Source organism: Pyxicephalus adspersus, chromosome 4, assembly GCF_032062135.1.
Source record: "Pyxicephalus adspersus chromosome 4, UCB_Pads_2.0, whole genome shotgun sequence".
NCBI lineage: Eukaryota > Metazoa > Chordata > Amphibia > Anura > Pyxicephalidae > Pyxicephalus > Pyxicephalus adspersus.
In genome coordinates this window covers 68,446,215-68,462,329 of record NC_092861.1, presented here as the reverse complement: position 1 = coordinate 68,462,329, position 16,115 = coordinate 68,446,215, and the positions used below count along the sequence as shown (strand labels likewise).

At 35.9% G+C, this 16,115-nt stretch overlaps 1 protein-coding gene across 1 annotated transcript in view; it reads right to left on the bottom strand.

Moving 5' to 3' along the window:
• Positions 1 to 15,654, bottom strand: part of LOC140328727 (CD109 antigen-like) — a 41,722-nt gene extending 26,068 nt beyond the window's left edge. Inside the window, exons 1-12 of the mRNA XM_072408524.1 lie at positions 15,528 to 15,654; positions 14,223 to 14,389; positions 13,537 to 13,565; positions 12,734 to 12,964; positions 9,574 to 9,699; positions 9,149 to 9,188; positions 8,951 to 9,038; positions 7,787 to 7,883; positions 5,794 to 5,896; positions 4,175 to 4,284; positions 1,820 to 2,029; positions 83 to 178 (exon numbers count right to left, since the gene is read on the bottom strand). Coding sequence (XP_072264625.1) covers positions 83 to 178; positions 1,820 to 2,029; positions 4,175 to 4,284; positions 5,794 to 5,896; positions 7,787 to 7,883; positions 8,951 to 9,038; positions 9,149 to 9,188; positions 9,574 to 9,699; positions 12,734 to 12,964; positions 13,537 to 13,565; positions 14,223 to 14,389; positions 15,528 to 15,595 — 1,365 coding nt within the window. The 5' untranslated portion in view covers positions 15,596 to 15,654. The remainder of the gene's footprint in view (positions 1 to 82; positions 179 to 1,819; positions 2,030 to 4,174; positions 4,285 to 5,793; positions 5,897 to 7,786; positions 7,884 to 8,950; positions 9,039 to 9,148; positions 9,189 to 9,573; positions 9,700 to 12,733; positions 12,965 to 13,536; positions 13,566 to 14,222; positions 14,390 to 15,527) is intronic.
• Between the last annotated feature and the right edge of the window lie 461 nt (positions 15,655 to 16,115).

The window sequence follows — 16,115 nt, the reverse complement described above, 5'->3', positions numbered from 1 at the left end:
AAAACAATAAAAGTAAGCATCATCATTTTTAAATGAACATCTAGACAATACATGTAAAAATGTTTTAAAGAATCTAAATTACCATTATGGGTGATTCTGGTTCTTCAATTTGGATGTAAGAGTTCATTCCATATGACTTATACAAGTACCAGGTCTGAGTGTTATTTCGATACTTTACCTGTAAATGAAAATTTTTCATAATCAACTCTGATAGGGAAATGCAGAGGTTTTAGTTGACCTAAATAAAACTATTACTAAACTAATAGTAATTTTAAATGTAAGATAGCCTTTAGGATAATAATGTAAGGTGGTTAAAACAAGTTGGAAAAGTCTTGATGGAAATTGTGGCTTGAAATAATTGTACTTAAAATAAATACAGAACTAAGTTGAGAGGGGCTCTAAAACCACACACAAGACATGTCAAATCAAGTAAAGATATTTTAAAGTCTAGCTAAGAATTGGCAGCCTCACATACAAAACAGAGGGCCCCACGTTATATCCTAAGTGATATATCAGCACATTTTATTGTGACCCAGTCATTCTTTCCTCTGAATACATGTTAAACATGTCACATCTAAAACTCTACAGGTTGAATAAAATACCTAAAAATGTATATATGGCCAAAATAAACAATAACAAAAATAAAGAAAACATTCATTAAATATGCATATGCATTTACTCATGTTTAGTCTTTTTTAAAATGCTGCAATTACAAAAAACAATTTTTTCTGCCAAAAATCAAGTAAGCGCCAAATACCAAGTGCCCTGTAGTGAACTATTTCACATTTTAAGCAACATTATGAGTTCTGTACAGCTTAACTTTGTTGAACTACTGAGCACTCCTGTTATGGAGATGAGAAAAGGGAGATGTTTCCTCTTAGCATGATATTGTAAGAAGCTTCAATGGAGACGGTGGAATGATTGTAATAACATAATTAATTAAAAATCAATTGTCTATACATATAACAGGTTTGTAAATACTAAGACTTAATAGTAGATATAGGTTCCTTTACAGTCTTGTATTGTATATGTTGTCAATCACCATTATCCTATTATATCTTTGTGTTGTTAGGTAAAATTTAGAATTAAAAAAGAGGGATGGCAAACTTGACTATTAAGAATCCTCCTTTTTACCATTTGGAGATTTCTTTTCTAACTAATTTTGTTTTAAGCATAGTTAAATTTACTTACTATTGATTGGCTGTTTTTGCTGGAAGCAAGTCCCACACATCCACTACTCTTTTGGTACAACAATACTTCTGAAGGTTTGTCTTTTTCTCTACTCCTGCTAGTGTGCAGCCATAACCCTGTTTTTAATCTCAGCTTTATAATGAAAAAATTTGCCCTAATAAAACCTATTCATATTCTTAATGTACTTCATGACTTCAACAATGCCCTTCCTTAACCTGTCTTAATATATTTTCTTACTGGTACTTTACTGCACAAGGCAATAAATGTAGTCTGCATAGGCAATAAAATATAGGAAAGCCCACTCCTCCTGACACAGCAGTAGATATATGATGTCACTGCCTAAATTTAAATTGAGGGTGAGGGAAGTCATTGTTCTGACCTATTCACATATGTAAAAATGATACCTTGAGTTTTTGAACTCCCAAAACAGAAGGCTTTCTACAGGTTTTCTACTGAAAACCATAAAAAATACCTAATTGTCCTATTTTAACAATAATATTGAGTGTTATTCATATGCAATATTTCATATTTAGCTGACTTAAAAAATAAATGTTTTACAGAAGCTTTTATTTCTTCCTACATCAGTAAGTTTATAATATAGCATGAAGTGAATAAAAACTTTCCATACCTCAAGTATAATTAGTACAACATTTGGAAAAGTTTCAAACTCTATTCTGAAAACACCATCCTTTGGCTCGATATATTGCTCAAGAACAACGGTATTAAAAATGTTGAAACCATACCACCAGTAGCTGGGGGATTGAGTTATTTTGAGAGAAATGTTGCTCTCTTTTTCTTCAGCAGACAGTGGTTCCTGATCTGCTCGCATGAGTTTCATCTGTGAGAGTTATGAAACAGTTGAGATTCAGTTAGTGATATTGTGATGCCAAATTTAATGATGATGATGATAATAGCATATATAGTCCAGCATATAATATCATATAATGTTCCTTAAATTACAGTTAACCTTAACAAGCCTTGCATTTGACTGATAAATCTTTATAAAATTAGTGTACAAAGAAAAACCTTCTGAAATTGTCTACATTTATGGTGGTCTATTAATTTTCATTTAGGTTAGTTATAGTGTTCAAATTCAGATAGACCGGACCCAAAAAAGACAGGATTCGTGTAAAATATGTGAAAAAAATAAGACAAGGCTTTAATGTTAAAGTAATTTATTGAATGTGTGTGATTTGTGTAACTAACTTTTATAAGGATTTTTCTTTCCTCAGCCAATCACAGAGTGTGAGATCCCCAAGCACTAGATGAGGACAAGTCCCCCCATTCATCACCTCTAGTACTCTTTGATTGGCTGAGGAAAGTTAAACCCTGATGACAGCTCAAGCGTCATCAGGATTTTCCTTTCCTCAGCCAATCACAGAGCACTAGAGGTGAATAAATGGGGAGACTTGTCCTCATTTAACCTCTAGTGCCCGGGGATCCCACACTGACAGGAGGAGTCCCACAGCTGTGCTCATAAATGAATGCATTCGTGGGAATCATCCTGTCACAGGATGATTCCAACGGCTGCATTAATTCATAAGCACAGCCATGGGACTCATTGTTCTTGGATAGAGAATCTCTATCCAAGAACACATACTACAGTTCCGCTAGGGCTGCAAGAGCAATCAGAGGAGCGGAGCTGTCAGCTCCGCGGCCCTGATTGCTTTGCAATTTTACACAGTCCCGAAAAATATCTCAAATTTTCCCCCATTGACTGTAATGGTGATTGAATTCGACGTTCGATCGAATAGTCATCGAATCGAACACTGAGATATTCGATCAACACTACTCGTCCGTAGGTACGTTGTGCAATAAAAAGAAATAACTACAAAACTGCTGCACATCCAGTAAATATATAGTAGCCACACTCCAATCTCTATGTTAGTAATAAATTCTATAATGATGTGGCAACCAGAGGGTTTACCGATAGCATGGAGCTGATGACTGGGCATCTCTCCTACCTGAAAGTGTGTCTGGGGCTGCTCAAGAGATTGAAGATCAGGAAAATGAGTGGTGGGATGGGAATGTATTAAAACACTTCTTTTTTAGTAAACATATTGTAGATAGAGAATAGCTTTAACCACATTCCCTTAATAACTCTTTGTAATGTTATCATAACATTTATAATTCATAGATTTTCCTTTACCGAGGAGGATGTTAGGGTGGACCCATCAGTAAAGATAAGTGTTTTTTTATGTACATTTCACTTTAAGCTACTAAAATGTTTTTCTTTCTCATGAATCTCATCTTTTCATCCCCACCTAAAAAGTTATTTTTTTTTCCAACTGTCCAATTCCCTAACTTGAAACTAAACTTGTTGGTGGGTGGTGAACCCACAATATACCTGGCGGCTGGCTCTGTGTAGACATGTACCATGTAGTTTAGAGGTGAAACAAAAAGCAAGTACTATCTTTTGGTGGAGATAGTGTTTTTTCAGTTTAGGTATGCTTTAAAGGGCCCTTGAGAGAACCCAACAGTTTTTTCTAAGCATTTAGTCATACTTGCAGGTATGTGATTGAGTTTGTTAACTGATGACATTAGACAAACTTAAGTTTTCAATCATTTTCTCAGCACCCAAAACAAAATTGGCAAAAACTGGTGCTAATCTATGTGGGATTATTGCTCAAAAACTGTATATAATAATTCATTCAGGCCTTGGGTCAAGGGATTCTTTTTAATTTCGTGTAATTATTATGTAATATTAATGCTGGGATTAATTATCAAGGGAGCATTTTAAGTTATATTAGCTTGTGCTTTTTGTAACTTTGATAAGGTCATCTGGAAGGCTTGAGCTAGGTAATAAGATAAGTGCACCATTTTCACCCTGGCAGTACTAAATGCTATACATTCTGACTGAATAGGTTGGAAAATAACACAGCTTGAGGGAAACAGAAGCACTTTGGTCATATATTATTGAACATATGTAAATTAGGCCTGTAAAATTATTGCATTGATATGCTATATATTACTATGTACTGACCTTTGAGGTATAATTTGTGCCAGGAATAAAAAATCCATTATTGTCACGTAGTATAAACATGTACTCAGAGTACACTCTTTGGATATTTGAGGTTGTATTGATTGTGATACCTGTGAATATTTAATACTTACATTTTTCAAAATAAAATAATGAAACATTACAATTACACATTAGATGTCCAACTAGAGCCTCAGGTAAATATACAAAAACAATTTAGAGACTGGTACGTTGGCAAAGTATATAGGTTTAGTAAATAAGTTGATTGCTCTATTTGAATACATCCACGTGTCCTCAAAGAGCTGGGCCAAAAATATTTCAAAGCCATTTTTTTAGAGACTCTTTAGTCACTGGCATGGTACTGATGGATTGGCGTAAGGCCAATGTGGTTCCTATCTTCAAAAAGAGAGCAAAGTCATTACCAGGTAACTAAAGACCCGTTAGTTTAACGTCCATAACGTCAAAGAACCATATAGAGGAGTTTCTGCTAGCAAATAATATATTATAAGTGATAGTCAGCATGGCTTCAAGAAAGACAGAAGTTGTCAAACAAATTTACTCTCTTTTTTTGAGGAAGTAAGTAAACAGGTAGACAGTGGAATAACAGTTGATATAGTGTACTTGAACTTTGCTAAAGCATTTGACACAGTACCCCTCAGACGGTAATATGCAAGTTAGGGTCAATAGGTTTAGAAAAGTCAATCTGTGAATGGATAGAGACCTGGCTTAAAGATCCATCCAGAGAGTTGTAATTATTGATTCATACTCTGAATGGTCTAAAGTTACCTTTACTGTTTAACATCTTCATAAATAATATAGAGTTTGGGATTAAAAGTACCATTTCTGTGTTTGCAGATGACACCAAACTATGTAATGGAATTAAGTCCATACAGGATGTCTATAATCTACAAGCAGACCTGGATGTACTGTTTAATTGGGCATCCAAGTGGCAAACGACATTTAGTATGGATAAAAGTAAAGTTATGCACTGGGGGGCTAACAACATGCATGCTTCATACTGTCTAGGGGGAATACATTTGGGGGAGTCATAAATGGAAAAGGATCTGGGGGTTCTGGTAGATCATAGACTTAATAACACCATACAATGCCAAGCAGCAATATTAAAAGCTAGCACTTAGCTAGCTAGTACTTTCTTGTATTAAAAGAGGAATAGACTGCAGAGATGGAGACATAATCCTGCCCCTGTACAAAGCTTTGGTCAGACCACATCTGGAATATGCTGTCCAGTTTTGGGCACCAGTTTTAAGGAAGGTACTAAGCTCTGTGGGTATTTACTTCAGTCCTAATAGTGAGCAGTTTTAAAATGCCAGAAATACTCATAGCCAAATCATTTAATTATGTTAGTAAATGATCCCATGTATCAGCCTTTCCTCTGGACCCTCTGGATAGTTTGGCAAAAGAACCCTGTCCCAGAAATTGCCTGCAATCAAAACAACCTGCCAGTCTGTAGTTTTATTCTGGAAAACTACAATATTCAGATACTACTAAACAACAAGCCCCCCGCCCAATCCTCTGTTCTGGCATTATCATGTAAACATGTTCTTCCCTCCAATGCGTTACGCATATACATAGTACCAATATTTGGATTTTTTTTTGCATACCTGTTGACTCCTCTGTAACTGAGGCTGTTATATTTGCTAAGCCCCACATCAGTACATTCAACAATTCCATGTGTGGTATGCTGAAATCTACAGATCCAGAAATCTGTTATCAAAACATGAACACAAATGATTAAATTTCAATAAAACTGTTAATTCTGTACACACAAACATATATACACACACTCAAAAATTTGTGTTTTTTTTTTTTCTCTAAAAACAATTCAATGTAATTTCACACTTTTTACATTATATTGGATAAACAAGTTGGTGCTTTCTCTATGTTCTATAACCTATTTTTTTTATTTAAGTGTTTTATTTACAGTTTGCCAATATACCGTATTTCTTGAATTACCTAACAGTGTACAGTTTTCCATGCACTAGTCATCATCTGTGACTCACTAACACAGACCCTGCCCTATCATTTGGAAAAGTTTAGCTCCCCTCATTGCCTGTAAACTGTGTATTGCTAAGTGCACCAAGCAAAAAAAAGGTCATTTTAAGAATTATTTTATGATTAGTCACATTATTGTTCCTGATATAGCAACCTATTCTCAGTTCTCACTGTAAAAGAATATCTTGCACTGGAAATAATTCTATAAGTACCACAAACACACTACAACAACATACATAAAGTTTTGCTATGACTAAAACATTTAAATTCCTTTTTCTATTAGCCACAAAGGAAGTTAAAATGAAAGGTCTGTTAACACTCCCTAAACCCTTTCCTGCTACCCAAATCACAAAATTGAAACAAAAAAGTTATACCCCTGGCACTGTGGGCAAAATTACTGCAATTTCAACGCATTGACTTGGAAAAGTCTCCACCTGGGAATGCTTAAGTGAATGTCAGATTCACTGCTTAATAAATAGACCCATTTAGGTAACACATGTGTGCCTGTCTTTGAAAATTCAGATTAGAGCAATATATTCAATTTCCATCTACTTGTATACTAGCAATACCTGAAATTGTGCATTTAATATGTAAAATTTAGGTACTTTGCAATAAAATCTGCTTCTTTTGAATGTTTAATTTTTAGCATTCTCTGATTACTGGTAAAAAAAATAAGTTATTATTATATATTTACATTTCTAACATGTGGGTATCTGTTTGGCTGTTTAATACTTATTACTATCTAATGAGGGTTTGCAAGGTGCGTTAACCATTATTATTTTAAATCAATGAAAAATGAATCACTTTGATTGACCACTGTTGTTTACTGCATATGGTCATAGCACATTGCAGTGTCTCATGTCTACTGCATATTTATGTAGAGAAATAAAGAATAAGAAATAAAATGAAACTTTCAGGCTAGGAGAGACTGGACCTCTAGGGGGGTGCTATGGCTTGCACAAATGATGGGCAAGATAATTCACAGTACCAAACACAAGGCTAGAGAATGTTCAAGGAAGGCCAGGGTTGGGGCTGGCAGCAAGCAAGAAAGTACAGGAACAAAGCCAGGGGTCCAGAAATTTAGCAAATTGACGCCAGTGACACAGGGGCCACAGCAGGCACAGGGGAACACAGGAGGCACAGGTAACACAATGATCACCACAGACACAGAGGAACACTGGAACAGTACAAGGGAACAGGCAGGAAACAACAGACTGGAAAATAAGAGGTTAACATGGGAGCTGGACAGAAAAAGCACTAAATCATCAGACAGGTGATAAGGAAATGCTCAGCAGAGCTCGGCACTAGTGGAGACACCTTGCACAAAGCTGAGTGCTGTGTCTGAGCTAGCTAAATAGCCAGGAATGGTTAACCGGCTATTTCCTGATTGGCCAGCAGGATGGGCAACACTGATAAAACTTAGTAGAGCAGGCGCACCCAGGGTCAGAACTGCACACATGCGCAGGAGAGAGGAAGAGAAAAGTGTGACAGAGACTAGGTATTTAGTTATTGGTTAGACAGTTACCTACATAGGGTAATATGAATACAGAATATTTGGTTTAAATCTATTGCACACAAAATACTTTACTAAATGACAATTACCTCAAAAGTTGTTTTAACCTCATATGAAAACCCAAAAGAATGCCATGGTACTATGGATACTGTTAAATTGCCTTTCACTGGTTTACCATATGCATATCTAAAATAAAAACAAACAAATATTTCAGTAGGCCTGGTGCAAAGATAGATTTGGTAAAACACAGTAACCAGATACATTTCAGTTTACCTAAAACGTATCTAGTCATTTTTTGTCAAAACCCCTGAAGACACAACAGAAAAGGAGAGGATAGTGAACAAAATATTTATCCCAGAACATTTGCAAATTTTCAGTTGCAAATTGCTCTGAACTCGACTCAGAATGTTAGATATTTCCATGCCAATTTTTTCATTAGGTAGGATCATAGCCATACTTTACCTATCAATTCGATGTAAATTTTTTTTTTTTTTCCATTTTGTTAACCTCTAATGATGTCTATATAAGACAGTGCACTACCCAATGCCTAGCAGTGTAAAACTGAACAAATAGTTGTGTTTGATCCAAGGTTTACACCAGTCTGTGTAAAGCAGATGATGTGTTTTTGTGATCTGCTACACTACAAGGTGTAACTATTGCCATATGTGTGTATGTTAAGTCTATGAAAGGCCACAATCTACTCTGATCCGGAAGACGTTTCAGGACCTCATGCCTCTTCCAATCAGGAGGAGTGAATATCCACAAATTACAGCCTCAGAGTGCAGATAATTATGTTGAGGAGAGGAAGAAAAATTTGGCTGTTGCTAATAATGACTTCATGCACGATTAGGCAGATTAGCACTCAGTATCAACTGAGGGGGGTTACTCTGGCTGCTGTGCTGCTGTGTTCTCAGACACTGTCCCATCATTTTTTACATGTTGTAAAGGGCTAGAGAGAACATTTGCAACACTTTGAATCCAAGATTTTTGTTAAATATTCAGTCGTGAGTGGACAAATTCCTCATTACAAAAGACTGTAACACGAATACACAAGAGTTTGGGTGTTGGGTCTTTAGAATATACAAGTTTCTGGACCTTTATTATTTATGTATTTTGTCTAATAGAGTTCCCCTTTATTTCATTGGTCTTTTAGGTCCATATGTGACAAGACCATGGCATAAGAAAGACCAACGTATCAGCTTGTGTTATAGCAAACTCTGCTTTAATGTATATGCGTAACTGTAATTACTTACTTTGCTGTGACTGTTCCAGAAATACCTGGTTGTTTTGGGTCAATATAAATTGTAGGAACCTTCATTGTGACTTCAAATTTTGGTAAAACTGAAAAATGGAAAGTAAATGTAAACATAAAAGCAAACACACAGCAAATAAAGAGCATGGTTCTAGAGTACTGTGCACCCACCAAGTAAATACCAATATATTTAACCCACCTCCTTCATCAACCACAAAGTACTCAATATCTGAAGAGCCCTAAAAAAAAGAAGGAAAATGAAATGTAACTTTAGACAATTTACAATAACTGATATATTTGTACAAATACCATTCAATCTGACTACCTATATCATTCATATATCAACCCTATCATTTTTCTACTATTTACAATGAACATGTGAAAGAAATATTTCAATCTGAATTTGTTTAGTACTGAGCAAAGTTTGCAGGAGTTATCATCTCCAGAGAGAAGGACTGCAATGTTTCCTGAACATACAACAGTTTTAAGCTATAATTTACATATAGAAACATTCACATCACCAAACATTTTGGCTTTGCCATGTATTTCATGCATTCAGACCTTATGCCATTTTTAAAAAAACAATTTAATTTTAAAGTATTTTTTCATGAACACTTTTCATACCATTGTTTCAACCTTTATTTTCCAGGAGCCAAGTGTAGGATTTTTACCAAGCGGCATCTCCAGAGAGACTACCCCCAAGTGAAGTTGGTGTTTCATCCACTGATGAATAATATTTTCTTGTGAATCCTGCAAAAGAATATAAATACAAATGAATGTAATTAAACATATGAAAAGCATTATGAAACATAAAATGGCCTGCATCATTAGAGGTTGAACCTATAACAATTATCTGTGAATATAATGCAGGAAGCAATAACCTTTAGCAGCAGCCCAATAAACAGTGTTCAAGATGTTGCCATTATATCAGTAATAAATGATGCCAGTGATGATGATACTCGATGATAATGGAATTTATAAAATGTACCAGCAAGAATATGAAATGCTATAGTATACTTCAATAGATAAAAAATAGGAAAAATAAATGAAAACATCCTTAAAAATGTCCTCAGTAATACTTTTTTTTTTTAAATAAAAAGAGTTGATCAATACTTAATTCACAAACTCAGTGGGATGGATCTTCCCTGAGATTTGCAAACATGTCTTCTTAGTTTTGGTAGGAGTTAAAACCCCATCAAGTTGTCACTGCATTCTCCTGACTTTCTGTCCTGCTGACAGTGTGGAAGGATTGGAACCCTTGCCAAAAATATATCCCAGATTTTTTCCTTACTCTTTGACCTATAAAACCACTCTGTATCCAGGTGCCCAGACATCTACTCCTTCTACATTCTAACTAAAACTGTGGTTTATTAAAAAAATCTTTTTATTTTAAATCCAACAGGGTCAAAAAAACTCATCTGGCTATGTATAACCCACTATGCTTGTTTGCTGAGACAGAGTACAATGACATAATTTTACATGTTTTACATTACATTTAGGTGTATATTAAAAAAAAGCAGTACATTTATTTGGCACCAAACATTCACTGTAGGCAAATGCTCTTTGTGTATGTTTTTAATGGCAGGTATTGATTCCCCACCTGTGAATACTTGGAAAAAGTCATACAAATACTTACCTTCATTTCCAAAACTTTAACCTCTTCTGTTTTTCAGAAACAAGTTTTAAGGCAACATATTATTAACTGTAAAACATTTTTAATACCTGCACACATAATTCTGTTGCAGTGAACGTATTTTAGTAACTTTTACTCACATTTCAAAGTATAGAACATGTAATTCTGCTATGTATCCACAAGATGGCAACATTCATAACTTGTTATATACTAACGAAGCTGTTTGGAATTTCAAACTACAAATCCATGCTTACAGTGGATTAAACTTTAAATTGAATATCCAGGAATATCTAATACGTATTTAAGATTATGTTTCTGTTTTACCTACCACATGCTTGGCACATTTACTCAATGTTATTATAATTTTTGTTTGACTAATTGATAATGCGCAAATGTTATTGATGCACAATTAATCAATAGATTCAGTTTAACCACCTGGGCGTTACACTGATGTCTAGATTTCTGTTCCAAAAGCGGTACACTGTTTTTCATGAAATTAGATTGGCAAAGCATGGTTGCTATATGCTTTTTAACTTGTGGGACATCTATCCCAGTAGACCACCTGTTGCAGCCTGCCATCTGGAGCCTTATTGCAAACTCAGTATGGGAAATTATAAAATTTGATGGATAGGAAGGTTTCACTGCAGCACGGGAAGGTGTGTTACCTCCCCTTTATTAGAAGCAACATTTCTATGAGCTATCAATTCTTTATAGTTGACCCCTCTATTTTGGTCTCTATCTAGGTCTCACACGTCTGTAGAACATAGCTGTGTGTCTTCCCCCAAAAGCCAATTCCACTCCAGCTATCGATGTGATGGAAAGAAGTCACACTATGCAGCATTTGCCCTACAGTCCCTGGTACGGTGAGTGTATATACATTAGTAACTGCAGCAGAGGAATTCTTGATAGTGTAGTAAAATTTGCTTTTTGCCAAGTCTGCTTTAGATGGATCCAAATTTTTACTGCAAAAGGTTGCACATATGCTAATATGCATTACCATAGCATGCTGTAATACACTTATATGTACATTACAGTGTGCTGCTCTTCCACTGGAAAAGCATCCTAACATACACATAAACTTTGAAGTCTCCTAGATTGTAAGCCTCTCCTCTTGTGTCACTGTCTGTATCTATCTGTCATTTCCAACCCCTATTTAATGTATAGTGCTGCGTAATATGTTGGCACTATATAAATCCTGTTTATTAATAATATTAATAATAATAAGTTTTTTGCTTGCACAGTTGTATCAGCAGGGTATGTATTGTCAGCTCCTGGTATTAAAACATTTGTATTAATAGTCCCAGGTACTGGCGAGGTGTGTACAGTCAGGCCTTACTATTGGTGTGGTGTGAATTGTCACTCCTCCGTATCGGCAGAATGGTTTTAGTCCCTGGTATCAGTAATATACAGTATATTGTACTGGTAGTACTTTGGCATAATCATGGGGTATTTGTAATTATATACAAGATGGCAATTGAAAATCTGGCCATCGATAATCTGGTTCCTTCAGTTTTCCAGCATGAATTTAGGATCGCATTTTCAATACAGGGACTGTGTAGTACACTGTTTGGCCACTTATGTTTTGATGGCGCTATTCTGCAGAAACAGCTGTTAGGTTTTTCTTGCTACACTAAATACACGCTGAGACGTCCCTGCTGCCTGCTCCCTGGAATTGTGCCAGATGTCCGCAGGTGCTGCAAGAGAAAGGCTGGCCTGATTGTAGGAGTATAACCTTCAAAAATACGGAATTTTTGAAAATCTGTCACTCCTCGGGTCAAGATTTTTTAATGTCAACCTTTACTACTATTGGTGCTAGGAGAGCTCTTTATAATGTATAATGTAGCTGGCTCTCTACCATGTAAATCTAAAAAAGTGTATCCATTAACATTTGACAAAACTTTTCTAACAGATTGTGTTGCTAGTTTTTTTTAGGAATGGAGAACATGGGATTGGGATGGAAATAATGGGTAGTAAAAGAAAGAAATAGTTAGTGAGTGCAGCATTAACATAAACATGAAAGGGATGTCATGGCAGTCAGGTGTCCAAGTTATTTTTTCTGTCAATTTTGTCTCTGTTCCTAAAGCTATAGCTATTTTTACATACCTACATATTCAGACACAAAGGAGGGCCACCTGAAAACAGAACACTTACCATCATAATGATATCAACATGCCCATTATATGGCCGTAGGTCATAGTCTACTGCTACAACACGAAGTTTGACTGTCTCTCCAGGTCTGTAGGTCATTTTATCTGTCTGTATGAAGACAGAAATGCTTCTTTTTGTTAACTCCAACATATATGCATAGCGAAAAAGCAACTGATCTTCCTTTGATCCCTGTACAGTCAAATAGTAATATTGCGATGTTGAGTTGTCTGGTAGCTGCAGAAACAGAATATGATTTCCATTTTAAAGGATACAAATATCATTGACGAAATCCCAATGTTGTATAAAGTACAAATAGTACTAATAGAGAAAAAAAATATATATAATTTTATAATTTTAATATATAAAAAAAATGTATATAATTAGTTAAAACTTTATAGGACAGTAATTATTCCTAGTTATAATTATGTCCATTTTAGCATCCCCCAACATCCGTGTTACAGATCTTTCCTACAGAATAAATCACTCTATTTGTTACATGCAAAGACCATTTATTGACAGGAATAAAAAGTCAGACAATATCTGTTACAATGGGGGAAGGAGTAGCAAGTTTCTTATATCCTGTATGTGAAGGCCAGCAATGTCAGGAATCTTCTGGGGTTTTTTTTGTTTTTTGATTCTCAATGTTTTGAGAGTTCTCAATATGTTGAAATGATATGAATTCTGGAAACATTTTTTCTACAAAAGGTTTTTGCAGAGGGATTCATTTTTTAAACGTAAAGTTTAGATAAAAAAGTGCTTTTTTAAATTTAAGTGTGATAGCTACCTTTTTTGACTTGTCTACTTACCTTAGGAAGCACCAGCATTCCAATGGAATCTATAAGAAAAAGATAGCATAAACATTATATAAAGTATACAATGCAGGTATTTCATATTATCACACTTACCTCCTGCTCACTACAGGGCCGGCACCTCTCTCCTGCGCATGTAGGCACATCTGCTCTTACAGATTTATCGCCTCTTCCACTGGACAATCTGGAAATAGCCTCAAAACATCTATTTAGCTAGCTCTAACACAGCATGCATCATTTGTGCAACGTGTCTCCCCTATTGCTGAGCTCCCTAGCTTTGCAGAGCATTTCCTCTTCACCTGTCTTTTAATTCAGTGCTTTCCAAGTCCAACCTACTGTGTTAACCCCTTGTTGCCCAGTCTATTGTTTCCCTGCCTGTTCCATTGTGCTATTCCTGAGTTTCTCAGAGTCTGTGATGACCCCTAGGTCTCTTGTTTCACCTGTGTCTCCTGTCCCTTTCTGTGTCCTCTGTGTTCCCCTGTGTATGCGGTGACCCCCGTGTGACAAACTTAACATAAATTTCCTTTTTATGTTGTAGGTTGTTTCGGGGGAATACAGCAAAGAATTTGATTGGGTGATCGCCTAAGGGTCACGTCTATGTTTTTCAGAATTTGACCTATTATCTTTTATCACAATACAGTTAAACATCCATTGAGAATCAATTTTACAAATAATGTACATACCGTTAAAGAATATTCCACTTTCCTCAATTAAAACATCTCCTCTGTTGTTTTGTGTTGAAAGTGAAGCAGTTACATTAATTTCCCAGTGTTCACCAAACCAATGAACAGCAAGCGTTGTGTCCATACCAGCAATGATATTGTTTGGGGAAATAATGTGAAATGAGGGTCTGCAGAAAAGAAAGGATAATTCTCAGTATATACACTTTACCAACAATTTACCAAATGGAGCCTGAAAGATTAAGATTGTTCACATTATTTTGCACCAAATATTTTTTGAAAATATGACTCAAATTTTTTGAAAATGTATTTTGTATAGATGGCCCCCTGTCGGCCATCTCATCATGGATGGCTGACAGGTTTCTGAAACTCAACCTGGATAAAACAGAACTCATCATCTTACCCCCCCCCCTTAAATTCCAAACCTCCCCCTGACATATTTCTAACTGTTAATAACACTGGTAGTTGTCCCTCCCCTCAGGCATCTTGGTGTCACCTTTGATTCTGCCCTCTCATTTACCCCCCCATATTCAGAAAATATCCAGGTCCTGTCACTTTCACCTACACACCATCTCCAAAATCCACCCCTACCTGTCCCCAGAGACCACCAAACACCTTGTACAGCTCTCATCATCTCTCGTCAATCTATTATAAATGCTGCAGCCAGACTTATCCATCCTTCCCACCGCTCCTCTTCTGCTGCTTCAATTTCATCTTAGAATCAAATTGAAGCTCCTTTGCTTTGCCTTCAAATCCCTCCACATTTCTTCCACCACTTACCTTTCTGACCTGGGAGATAAATACTCCCCTAGCTGCTCTCTTCGCTCCTCCAATGACCTACTAATGACTTCCTCACTCATAACCTCATCACACGCATGGCTCCAAGAATTTTCTACAGCTTACCCGGCTCTCTGGAATGGAATAGTCCTATTCTGCTTGCTCCTACTTACTGCTCATTTACAAGAGCACTCAAACCCCACGATTTCAAACTTTTCTACCCATCTTCTTCTGTACCCACAATTCTATATGCCCCTCCTATTGTGTTCTGCTTCCCCACCTCCTAGATTGTAAGCTCTTTGGGGCGAGGTCCTCTCTTCTTCCTGTCTGTCATTTGCAACCCCTATTTATTGTACAGCTCTGTGTATTATGATGGGGCTATATAAACACTGCCTATTATTATTAATAATTTGAACAAAATTTACACACATTTTTTAAACAGAACCCAGGAAATCAAATCATACTAGCTATTCAAACCTGCAGGCTTTGTTCTTGTTGGTTACAAACAGATAAATGTATCAAATAACTTACCCGGCATGACTGATGGTCAGGATGAGGGATATTGGTACAAGTTGTTTGAGAAGTGGTGACAACATCATGCTTCTTTGAGATGCCGAGAAAGTATTGCAAAGATGGGACAAGGTGGGGTTTTATAGGTCACAGTGTGTATAAGATCTGCTGTTCTGGAAACAGAATACGTAATAAACACCTGAGCTCCAGAGAATACGACACTTCAAACTCACCTTTACAATTCATATTCATGTATGTTTACAGAACAAAACTGGGGAAATCCCCTTTACAACCTTTCAATAATAATATTATATATAATCAATATTATATTTTACTTCCTTCCTGTACTGTAGACTGCATTGTGGTCAGAAAGAATTATCATTGACTTTACCACATTAAAAAAAACACATGGAGGCAAAAAAGAGGAAGCTTAATTTCTGGAAATATTTCTGCACTAGCAAAGCATCAGAACAAAGAATATTTTTTGAGTTTGATCCAGCAACTAGAATTTTTTAAATGTGGACGATGGATTATTATTCTAATAACTATTATTATTCTTAACTATTAGATATCAATAATGTGGAAAGTACAAGAAGGTATACTAATATT